This window comes from Motacilla alba, chromosome 1, assembly GCF_015832195.1.
Source record: "Motacilla alba alba isolate MOTALB_02 chromosome 1, Motacilla_alba_V1.0_pri, whole genome shotgun sequence".
NCBI classification, from domain to species: Eukaryota; Metazoa; Chordata; class Aves; order Passeriformes; family Motacillidae; genus Motacilla; species Motacilla alba.
In genome coordinates, this window is record NC_052016.1 from 35,859,002 (window position 1) to 35,871,499 (window position 12,498).

At 40.0% G+C, this 12,498-nt stretch overlaps 1 protein-coding gene across 1 annotated transcript in view; it reads right to left on the bottom strand.

The window, feature by feature from the left end:
- The window catches only part of MAN1A2 (mannosidase alpha class 1A member 2), a 134,185-nt gene that overhangs the window by 26,320 nt on the left and 95,367 nt on the right, over nt 1-12,498 (bottom strand). Inside the window, exon 9 of the mRNA XM_038135629.1 lies at nt 1,074-1,189. Coding sequence (XP_037991557.1) covers nt 1,074-1,189 — 116 coding nt within the window. The remainder of the gene's footprint in view (nt 1-1,073; nt 1,190-12,498) is intronic.

Here is a 12,498-nt window from a genome sequence, read left to right on the forward strand (position 1 = left end):
GTCTATTGCACATTTGATAGTAACCACCTATATGGTGCAGATAACCCTTTAAAACAATGTAGAGAAGGAAAAAGCCAAAGCAGCTGGAAGTCAAATGTAATCAAATTCAGGTCAGGAATAAGACATATTACAGCTTCAAAGCAATTTTGTACTAGAACTTTTGCTATATATCTTGTAAAATGTGAATTTTGGGAATTCTAAGAATAGGTGTTTTGCTTTAGAAGACCGACCTCACTAAAACTAAGCTGTAAAAACTTATGTTGAAAGCCACAGGGCATGCACAGAGTCTGGAACACATCAGGCACCAACCACACATCAGCACTGGGACAAGGCTACACAGTCCCTGCTGCTGCTGGTACCACAGCTCACTCACTCTTTATGTGTCTAAACTGTAGCACAGGAATGGTGGCACAGTGGGCATCACTATGAGAAGATGGGGAAACTGGGAAAGTAAGAGCTGAGCAGCAAAAAGCTCAGAGCCACCAGAGAAATGCCACCACCCCCCAAATCCCACTGAACCATCCTGCAGTACTGCCCTGCTCAGGCAAGCACTTCTTTGTTTGTGACAGGGAGTAAGACCATACCATAGAAGAACCATAGAAACAGGAACAGATATGAACTACATTTTACAAGGTAAATATGGAATATAACACGTAAATACCTTAGAAAATAATGCAAAGAAGAAAACAATTTCAGACTTCAGGTCCTAGAATGATGAATTCTCAACACTGGAAAAAAAGTGACTTGGTTGTTCTGCATATATCTCAAGGTTGCTAGATCTCCTTCTAATAAATTAGAGCTTGGGCTTTTACATTGTACCATTTGGGACAAGCTGATTATTTTTAGCACAATAATCCGCATCACATGTATTCCACAATAATACTTTTTAAACTACTCAAAGTGAAAGCTAGTATTATTCATCACTTGATTTCTTAAAACTTACATAATCAAAACAAGTCCTGGGGTTGGTGGTGGTTTTTCTGCCTAGGTTTCTTTTTAAAATTTAATTTCATTTCCTTAAAATCATTAAAGATGGTTCCACTGTATTGGAAAACTCAATGAATTATAATCACCTCAATTGCATCGTCGTACATTTTCCTTGCCTCCGTGTCCATCTTGTCTGACATAAGCCAGGCTTTCAATAAATATTCATAAAAACTGTCTCCCAGCCCGCCCACGGATGTGTGATCTGTAGAAGGGAAAGAGGGAAGAAAACAACAAAAAAAAAAGGGTTGAAGTTGTTATGTAATAGCACCTTAGATTTATTCAAAACATAAACTTATGTTTTTTAAGGCCTACTGCTGTAGAATTATAAACATTTTAGCCTGTTTAGAAAGCTGCACTGCACTCCTTCCCCTCCAAACTTACATCACAGGCATAGAACCTTCTGTATGTGTTCTCTATTCACCATTCTGCGCAGGCTATCCCCCACATCCAAAATGTACTTTAACCTCTGTTTACTTCATCCCAAAGAACCTAATTGTTTTGCTGCTAGGGTTTGGCGGGTTTAGTTCTTGGTTTTTTTAAGGTGTATGTGAAAAAAGCACGTAGAAAACCTCCTAAGACCTCTGTATCCAGGATGTAACCAAGTCATGTGGCTGGCTACAAACTGTCATCCATGAACTACACAGAATCCAATCTTTTCAGCAGATTTTTATTTCTTACAGGGTAGTTACTCAACAGACTAACAAATTCCATAAACTAAATGTTCTTATTGAAATTATTTTAGTCCGAAGGGAAGCAAGCTGCCTTTGCAGTGTACAACACAAGCCCTGCTCTGTTCCACTGCTGCGCCTGAGCAGCTATGCAGAGCTGTGCCATGTGCCACAGGGTAAGACTGCTTCACTATTAGAATCCACCAGCACATAAACTGAACCTCCTAACACACAGATTTCTTTTCTGTCCCCTTTTCTTCTTTTATTTTTTTCCCTTGCAGAGGTTGCCTTTCATAAATAGTGTCACTGCTATTCTGTGCTGACAGACCACTTGAGAACTATGTATGCTTCTCTTTGGCTGAACTATCATACTTCCCCACAAAAAGCCTACTGATGGTCTGGCAGCCTTGCAGCTCCTGCTCCAACCAGGGTAAGCACTCACTCAGTACACCCTTCATTCAAAAAGCAGCACTCTGTGAGATTTAATAAGTGACTCCAACCAGAAAACACATAACCTTCTCTTTCCTAATGTTACAGCTCTCAAAACAGTAGCACCACAGCAGTCTTAGACTCCTGAAGCTAGGCGAGGGAAATGTTTAACACCAATATTGTCACAATGCCAGAAATTCAGTGCCCTAAGCATGGCTGGTTGAGTCATGCAAGTACCCTTTCACTGGGTGAAGAAAAGATATGACGCTTCCTTTTACAAAATACCTCAAAAAGTGGTATTATTCACAGTTTTTCTGGGATAAGGGTGCAAAAGAGAGGTTGAGCTCTCCTTCTGTTCTTTTTTCCTCCGAAGCACCACCCTACCACAGCATGTCTGCTTGTCTCTGAAGATGTGAGTAGGAGGTTAGAGCTGGTAGATGCTATCCTAACTCTTCTAGCTGCCTCTTGGCTCCTCTGCTACTTAAAAATGGATTTCTAAACAAAGGAAGGAGCAAGTATAGAGCCTGTAGCTTTCCCATTTAGTTTCAAGTTGTGAATTTGAAGCAAATTAATTCATGCCCTTCACTTACACCTCAGATCTTCCTCGACTGCCTTTTCACACCCAGTTACTCAGTGATTATGAGTTTTCATAAGCTTTCTCACCCTGAGCTGTAAGAGGACATTCAGGTCATGAGACACTTTCTTACACAAATGCAATGGCTGGAAATTACTCCTTCGATTTACAATTCTTAAGTAGACACAAGAAACAAAGGTCTGTGGTTTTCAGGAAAAAAAATTAAAAACCACAAACTATCCCAAGACTCCAAAGCTACAACTCATGCCAGCACGGCTCAGGGACTGACTTCACAAGAGACAGTTTAAAACTACTTCTCTTAAGCTGCTGCCTTGTCCCCAGCTGAGCTCTGTCATTTGAGTAATGGATCATCAGCCAGATTTCCTTGACAGATGCACTCAGGGCCCAACAAGGACAGGCTGTTGAACTCTCAGCAGTGTTCTTGTAGTAGCTCCAGCTGGGACTGGGACAGGAAAGAGCAGGAAGATGGGTGGAAAAGGTTCATTTCCTAAACAGAGAAATCCATATTCCAGGTGTCTTTCAAAAGTCAATTACCAGCAACCTGTCCCATTTCATGACTACTTCTCCAGGCAGTCATTTGAGAACTGTCATTCTCTTTTGTCAGCAGCTCTTCTCCTTCACATTGTTTCTCATCTTAGCCAAGAGTATAGGGAACACAGGAACCAGAAGCATTGGGGGACACAGAAGTCAGAGCCATCCCCTAGAGAGCCTTTTTTGCACCTTCTTCGTGCAGAGAACAGGGCTGCTCAAGCCTCTCAGATTCAGATCCTCCTCCCATTCAGAAGCAGACAAGCACATGGTAAGATACTAAGGCCTTTCAAGGGCCTTCCAATTCCCAGCAGCAGCATTTTCCTTGCTCCTTTTATGCATACCTCACTCCAGCTCTGACCAGCCCAGAGTTTTCAAGGCTCCTCTCTCATTCAGCAGTGGGCTACTCCACTCCCCAGCTGATGCCTTTCACAGCTGGACCAGAGGGAAGACCTGTCAAAAAAGGCAAACGGATCCTGTTCCTTCTCTTCAGCAGCAGCAGAAGGACATCTGAAATATTTCTAGTGGGAACATATGATGGTATTTCAGGGGAGCTGGCCGCATCAAGATGCAGCTGTCTTTATGTCCTGTCCCCTCCCCATCCACTAAAATAGCCAAAAGGGGATGGAAGTGAAAAGGAGGCCAATGCAGAAGCTGAACTGAGGTTTAAACACGGTGAGTTTTCTAGCTTCTGCAGCTGCATTAACTGCACCCTGGCAAGGTCTTCTTCAGCTTTTCTGCTAGTGTCTGCTAGAACAGAATTTGCTGCATTTTATAAGAACTATAAGGAGAAATTACTCAAAACACAGCTTGTGACAGATTGTGGGTCTTTGACAATTTGCTCTCACCTAGAGCAGAAATGCTAAAGAAATATTTTCCAAGATTCCTTAGCAAATGTGTAACTGGTGAAGACTGTAGAATTGGGTCATCGCATATCATTCTCTCCAAAAAGCAAACCTCCCTATCCAAACTCATCAGAAGGTCCATGGTGGTTTATCACTTTCTCCTGCTCTTTGAGCTATAGCTCAGATGGATTCAAGGATTTAAGTCAGCTCAACTCCATGTTTTGCTCAGAAAAATGTTTTCCACATAAAATTTACTGACGTTTTCACACTGGCCCTAACCTTCTGTGTCAATGCAGAGTACTAAAAAGGAATAACTTGTGATTTGAATAACTGAGCTTACAATAGCATCTTGACACTGAGTACTCCTCAGTAAACAACTGAGAAGATAAGCATTAAGTACAAGCATTTTGAAAATTTTAAAATGGGTTTGTTCTTTCACATATTTGATCTACAAGAATAATTTAGTTAGCCCTTTGTCACGTAAAAGTTTTTATTTTGAAGAGCTGTTTTACAATGAAGTCCTGGAGTACAATTCATTCCAGACTAAGACAAATATAGCAAAAAGAACAGAAGTATGATATCACAACAAATGTGGCTGAAGCCACATGTTCTGTTCAAGGTATATATTTTTAGAACATTCATTCCTTCAAATCAACACAAGTGTGGGTAATTTCTTCATTCTGCATTTTTTTAAATATAGGCCCAGATGACTGGGCAAACATAAAAGGATTCCAGTCAAGAATTGCTTTGGAATTCTTTTCAAACTGAAAGACATAGTAACTGCAGTTGGAAAGAATACCTTCAACTTTTGCAACCAAAAGCAATTACAAGAAACCCTGTATTTTTTTCTGGTTTGTCACACTTGAAAGCATATTGTGTGCAAACCTGCGCAGTTAGTCTGTTTGCAAGGATTCTTCTTCCCAAAAAGAGACAAATAAAACCTTAATAGAAAGACAATGATATTTCAAGTTCATAGCAACATTTTTGCTCAGCTACTACAAAGGATCTTCATCCTGTTAAATACTGGTATTTTTCTTCTTAATAAAGAGCACTCAACTGTAAACAAAAAAACCCTCAATGAACAACAAATCAATCAATCTCGCAGCAATACTTTAATGATTTTTTAATGCATTGATAAAATAACTGCACTTAGTAATATATTGTGCCTCAGCTAATATGCCGAACATCAGATCTACCTCTTTCCCACAGACTGAGAGGGGGACCTCCTTTTAAAACCTCACACCATCATTATCTAATATTCCTAAAGATAGTTTCATTCCAAATGATCTTATTGCTATCAGCAACCCATGAGCTCACTGCTGACAGTCTCCCAGACAAGAAGCAGGACAGCACTAAACCACAGCACAGGCAGGAGGTCAGACAGGGCGCACACAGTCTCGCTGAAATGCCACTGGATCTCAGCCCCAGAGAGGAGGGAGGGTCTGCAGAGCTCGGGTGATTTGTTTTCTGTAAGTGAAACTGTTTCTTTACAAATCTGGGGGGACAAATAAACTGTTTTTTACTGCAAACAGCTCTTCAAGGCACAGGCAACAAGACTCCCCCTCCTCAGTGACAGGTGAGGCGCTGAGATGGATCTGGCTTTTCTTTCTATTCAGGACTAATTTTTGGGGATGGTTGTAGATTACAGAGATACTATGCATTCCCACAGCTCATCCTCATTTGTCATCCCCAGACCTACCTAATATCAGTAATATACTTCCTCCACAGCTAGCTAATTTCCACATGAACGGCAGTGGACGGACTGCTAGTTACCAACATGTGCCACTTCCTTTTGTTTACAGGGAAAGTTTGGCTCAGTGAGCAATAGCATGTTTCCCACAACAACTGACAGCCCCCTATAGATAACATTAATAATGAAGCCTTGTCTATTGAAGGTCTACCGGCTCTCTAGTGCCAACTTAAGATGTGCTAATTATTTTTAAGCAGATGGCTTTAAGTAGTTAACAGCAGCTTAATGAGGCAAATTAAAAACTGTTCATGATTTGCTAAACCCTCTCTGCTTTGTGCCTTAATTGTTCTAGTAGGATTTCTTGGCAAGGAACAAGAACAAATAAAGAAGCCAAGCATTGTATTAATGGCTGCACCTCATGCCGGAACTGATGCTGCTGTACCAGCTCCTGGGGGGGTGGGGAGGCGTGACTGGCTAGCCTGAGGCGAGGGTGATGGAGCACTGCCCCGGTCCCTGACCCCTGGGCACATGCCACCCATGTCTTTTAAAGCTTCTTCATTGGCCTTACTGCACATGGAATAAAAAAGATGAAATACAATACTGAGCAGAGGTATGTTCAGCATGCACAGGCTGCCCTGCTGGAAAGCAAGACAGTAAGATAACACTGGAGCAGTGCAGAAGCACAAACAAGTGGAGATGAGGATCAGCTATGCCCACAGTATTTTTAATTCACATATTGTAACTACAACACTGATTCAATATTTTAAACTAGAGACAGAGAGGGAACAACCAAGCAAAAAGTTACTAATTTGGCTATTTATAAACTGAAATCTTGGAACTGTAATCATCACTTTTGACTTTAAAATAAAGTAAAAATCACTAAAACCTGTGCTATACTCATTAGACTGGAAATGCCAAGATAAACAAACCACTGATTCATTTCAACCAAGAGCAGTAGTACAGAATTATCTTGCAACAAAAGAAGGAAGCAATAAAAAGGGAGGCTGATCTTCCTCAAGGATCACAAATTGACAAAGTGCTATTCTAATATGTCAGAGAAGGAGTTCAAGAGTGGAGAAGTTAAGTGGCCAGGAGGGGGTAGCAAAGTGATTAAGCTAACGCTGACTTTCATTAAGAAACCCACATACCCCACCACCATTAGTTGTTCTGGCCTGCACCAACTGGCCTTACACGGCAGGAACCCTCTTTCTCTGTGCAGGAAACTTCCAAAGAATTGGTTTTCTGTTTGTCTTCAGCCTGGCTCTTATTAAATTTCAGTTCAATCTTTACTTCATGTAGTTGGACTTACTGCTCCTCAGCTGCTCTAAATAGGTGCAAGCTCCCCTTTTAATCCTTTAATCCAGAAAGCTGAGGCCCTGGAAATTGCAGCAGCTGCAATTCACAGCAGAAATTCAACCTAAGGATGTCATAAGCCATAGTGGTTGGCTTAAAAGTGCAAACACTGGTAAATTAACTGCAGCAAAGGCAGTGCTGCTAAAAGGAGGTGGGGTTGCAATTTTTAGTCAAATATAAACTATGTATCACTAAGGAACACATAACCAGCATGAGAATTTTTCTGAAAACATTCAGGGTCTCATATAAGAGAACCACATTTGAAGAATGTAAGTTAAGCATTTATCAGGTGGGAGGTAGCTGAACAGACACTGCTTCCCATTCTACTATCTGGTGCCACAGAAGAATCCAGCAACGTGAAACACCTCGCTCAGCTCTTCCGGACCTGGGGGTGCGTGAGCACGCCTGCTCAGCACTCACAGCTCTGGAGAATGGAGCAGCTGAACTCCAAATACTCCAGATGGAGAAACTAGATGTGAATATTTTAACAAGGCCTGGAAAAATATGGACGGTTCTTGAGTTCCTTAACTGTACTCTTTGAAAAAACAAACTTTAATCTGAGTAGAATCACATTCCATTTCTAGTTTCATTTAGAGATGACAAAAGCATTTTTGTCAAAGTTGTTTAAAGAAACCCCAGAAGAACAGCTTGAGGCAGACAGAATATTCCAGTTGGAAGAACTAAAGTCTGGCAGCTACAAGAAACCAAAAAACACAATCACATAATGGAAAGTATTAAGCAATCTTAATTATAAGTGCTACCAGTTTCTCATATAATAAAATTAAGCAAAATTACTTCCTAGATCTGTAGGGACTATCAAACTAAAGATTAAAACCAGTTAAACTTGCACAATTCAAGTGTGCCCAAAGACAATAGAAATACTTTGAAACAGACCAGCAAGTATAACGAGCCAACTAATACACATATTTAGGTAACTAATGTTCTTAGAATCAAAACACTTCTTCAAACTGAATGTAATTTATGATTCTGTAATGTCAAAGGAGTATCCTAATTTGGTATCTTACAACAGACTGTACTTTCAGGAATTCACAGCTGGAACAAATGTTTTGTTTTGGTTTTTTCTGTATTCAAAACTTTCCTGAAACATCAAAACATTCCAGCTATTATTTATAATTCTGGAAAGATTTAGGTCATCTCTCAGAAGACATATTCAAGAATTAAATACCAATCAGCTAAAAAAAATCAAGTCCACATGCTAAAATTAGAAACACATTAAATCCTTATGTCGGTGTGCGTTCTGAGAAGTCTACTGAGAAGCCTTTTATCACCTGAAGTTGTCTTTTCAAGGTTATTACACTCACCCACACCAATGAAGCACACCTGCCTCTCAGTCAAGTTTGGAGTCTCTGTAAATCCCAACTATGTGGGCAGCTTTAACCAAGCCTCTGGATTTGCAGTGGATTGATGGAAAGTCACGTGCATGCTTGTCTGTGATGACTTTTTTTTACTTGACAAGGTGGCTGTGAAAGAGCCAAAAGGGATAACATCACCTGCTGCAAGTATGCACCCAAAACCCAAAGAGACCCTTTTGAATAAGAGCTTGTATATAGGGGGATTGACAAGTTCTTAAGGTTGTTACACCCTTTAGTTTATTCACCTTAACCTTCCTTGAAGATCTCAATTCTCCTCTTGAAGATTATAAACAAGAACATGGGAGAGGGAAACCTTTATTAGATTAAATCTAGTCCAACACTCAACTGCACCAAATCAGCTGGCAAAACCACTGTCAAAAATTCACCCTTCAAGCTGTCTCAAGACATGGCAGTTTATATATTTACATATATACTATATATATCTATCTCCCACATGGACATTGACAGTCAAAAGTGATTCTGAGGAGCAAGGAAAGACACTCCCTGTTTTTGATGTACTTTTGGATTATACCACATGCAATATAAATCCAGGCTACTCTGTTTATTTCTCCTAAACTTCAGTCTATGTAGCTCTTATTTTTCTTCTCATGACCGATGCTTGAAATGGCGCTTGCAGCCTCCTGAAGTTTTGATCACTCTGTAAGTGCTGGGAAATTGTGTTGTTTTTAAACACTTGTTTAGTCCATGCTCTGTGACTGGGACTGAGCTACCACACCATACATGGGCCGCATTCATCACCACCCCTCTCTTACTTGACTATATACGTCATATGGGACCATATCTGCAAGATCACACAGATCTTCAGGTCAAGATGGTATTTTAGCTTGCTGCCACAAGGACAGTCCAACTCCCAGTGGAACTTCAGTATTAAAAGAAGCCCTTGGTAAGATACCAAGATTCAATATTCACTGAACAGAATTATAGACGCTCTCTTCTCAATGTCACCAAACTGGAAATGTTTCTCACGTGACCACCAGCAGGTACATCTCCACATAGAACTCAGAATATGAAGTCTCACATACTGAAGACATAATAAAAAGAACTGATGTCAGATGTGACAACAGATGTGTCATCTGAATTTACCAATCATCTAAAGGGCATCGATAGAAACATTTAAGTGCACAGCCTCCAACACGTTACAGACAAGGAATAAAACAAAACCAATTAAGTTTACTAAGGCTGTAACAAGTTTGTAACTGGACTTTGGAGGCATCTCTTTTGTAAGAAACTAGTAAGTCAAGAATGGTTCAAAAATGCAGCTTTAGGCATAAAATTATCACAGATATAATGAGATTCCACAGGAACTCAAACTCTAAAAACTCACAGAGGTGTCAAAGGACAACTTTTTACTCCCCAGTCATTTCAAGTTAATGTCTTCAAAGCCATCAGTGTAAACTCTCAAAAATATCAGGCGGTACCCTAAAGATGCCAGACTTCATTAATACAGATGAATTTACTGAATTCACAGTAAATGACAAAGATGAGAAAGACAAATGAAAAGCTGCTGTGGGACAAATCACAAATTCTAGATATTGATGCACTCCCCACCGAGATCATGGTCTAAAAGTATAGCTTGGTGGTACAGCAAAATGAAATATTAATCTCTTTGCCTAGCAATGCATGCAAGCATTCTCATAACCCAAAGTTATACCATATCCAAATCCTCTCTTTAGGAATTATTTATAGACACTCCTTTTCAAATGCATAATTCATATACATGCTTAACCTTCCAATAACACTAGAATCTTTAACACACTAAACAAAGGTTTTATTTGTTCACCTTTTTCAGCATCTTGCTCAGCAGACCAGCAGAGCATCTTAACCTTGTAGTCTTATAAAAGCATATTCCCTGTAATGCACAATTCTGTTGTATTTCATTAAAATAAAGTTTTAACAGATTATCTTGCTCTTGGCTTCTAATGAATAAACAAATTTGAATGCAGCTTTTTCCTTGAACACAGCTAATTACATTTGTACAAGGTTGTAAAGCAAAAGTACAAGGGGAATTCCCCAGCAGAGATTACACAGATTATCTTCTATTCAAAACACATGCATGTTCCAAAGGACACAACAACACAAAATAAATTGGAGAGTAAAATTAAGGACACCTGCCAAGATAGCAAAATAAATTAAACTGCAAAGAACCACCCCCACTTCCTCATATGCAACAGCATCCCCACAACTGGAAGTATAGAAATACTGTGGTAATTTTATTTGTTCATAATGTAATAAACTGAAAGTAAATTTCAAATAGCAAAACCTCCATAAATAAATGCTTACACCAATGTCCAAACTATCACACAGATCACATATCTCCAGTTCTATAAATGATGTTCCAAACATGAATTAAAAAAGAAATTTACTTGCTAAATCAAATAAATGTGCAAAACTGCAGTCAGGTTGGGAACTACTCTACATGTACTTTTACTATATGCAATTATTTTACGTCTGTACCATTTCTATTTAAGAGAGAGAAAAATTTTTCCTTATGCTGAAGGGGAAAAATAATCACCTGGAAGTTAAATTATTAGAAATTATTATTCACAAGTCCAAATAGAAAGTAGTTATCTGATGAGTTTTGGAAAACTTTTTTGGAATATAAAAGGCTGACTTGATCCAATTCCCTTTGCTTCCTTTTAGGTTATGGATGTTTTGCCAGAACTTGACATTACATTTCAGTTTTATTTTTCCTGACTCATGGCACTGCTAGTTTCTTTAAAGAAGGTACAGGTATTAATAGAAATAATTTTTAGATACTCCTTGGTCTAAGCAAGGCATGTAGTAAATAGGTAAGGGTACGAGTGAGAATGTATATCTTCACAGGTAAAGGAGATTATGAGCAGCTTTAGCTGGCAAAGACAGGTTTTCCACAACTAGCATCTTTGCACTATCTCTAACTACGCTATGAACCTGTTAATTTATGCGACAATTATATTTTTATCTGAAATATTTATCTGCAGTATTTCTTTAATCTTTTCAAAGACTACTTCATTCTTCAGTATTATTCACTTCACCTTGCCATCTGCAAGGGTTTTGATCTCCCAGAGACAGGTGTAAAGACTGGAAGGGTTGCTTGCTTAATTTTAAAAATTAAAGGCACAATAATTGATAAATAAATCAGGATCTGGATTCTATCTCTGTAGCACCCTTGAAAGTTTGCATTCTAGAGAGCCACTCTCCCTATGGATCAGAGAGAGCTCACGCTGTCAGGGCAATACCCTTCAGCTGACATGCTGATTTTTCTCAGTGTTTCTCAGCGTTTTTCTCAGTTTTACTCAGCATTCTCACAAGATGATACACAGGGTGTGACAGCACCTTCTTCATCAAAAAGGGTCTGCAGATCATAGGGGCTGGGAGAGCTGGTTGGCAGAGCTCAGAGGCTGATACTGGGTCCCAGGGCCCTAGGTTTACGTGCCAGCAACTGAAAACACCTGTGTGTGTTTGTTTTTCCCAGTGAATTTAATCCTGAGTGCATGTGTAGCTCATTAGCAAACTCCCTGCTGGACAGCAGGAGACCTGCATCTGAAAAGACCCAAGCTCTGTGCTGGTGGCTGCACAGGTCCAGGGTAGAAGCACAGATACTAGACTGAGAACCTCTGCTAATATTTGAAGAGCATGAGGATACTTGTGAAGGGTGCAAGCCCATGCATCTATTTGACAGGGAATGCAAGGGGGAGAAGGATCGAAACCTGTCTACCTGTGGGTGTTTCAGGTGAGCTGTGGCAGGACTACAAGGGGGTGCTGCAAAGGCAGGGCTGTTGGTGGCTCTCTGTGTGGGCAGCTGCATCAGTGTCCTCTTAATGCACCTCTGGAATATGTCCTGGCTGCAAATGGGAACTTCAGCAGTCACATCCATCAGACAGGGATGGAGACACTTAAACCTGGCTGGCCTTCAAGTGCTGGGAAGAAGGAATCCCCAGGTCTTGGAGTCTGCTAAATACAGTGGTTTTCTCACCACCTTTAACAACGTTATATACATTAACATCAAATTTATTTTCACTGTTCCCTT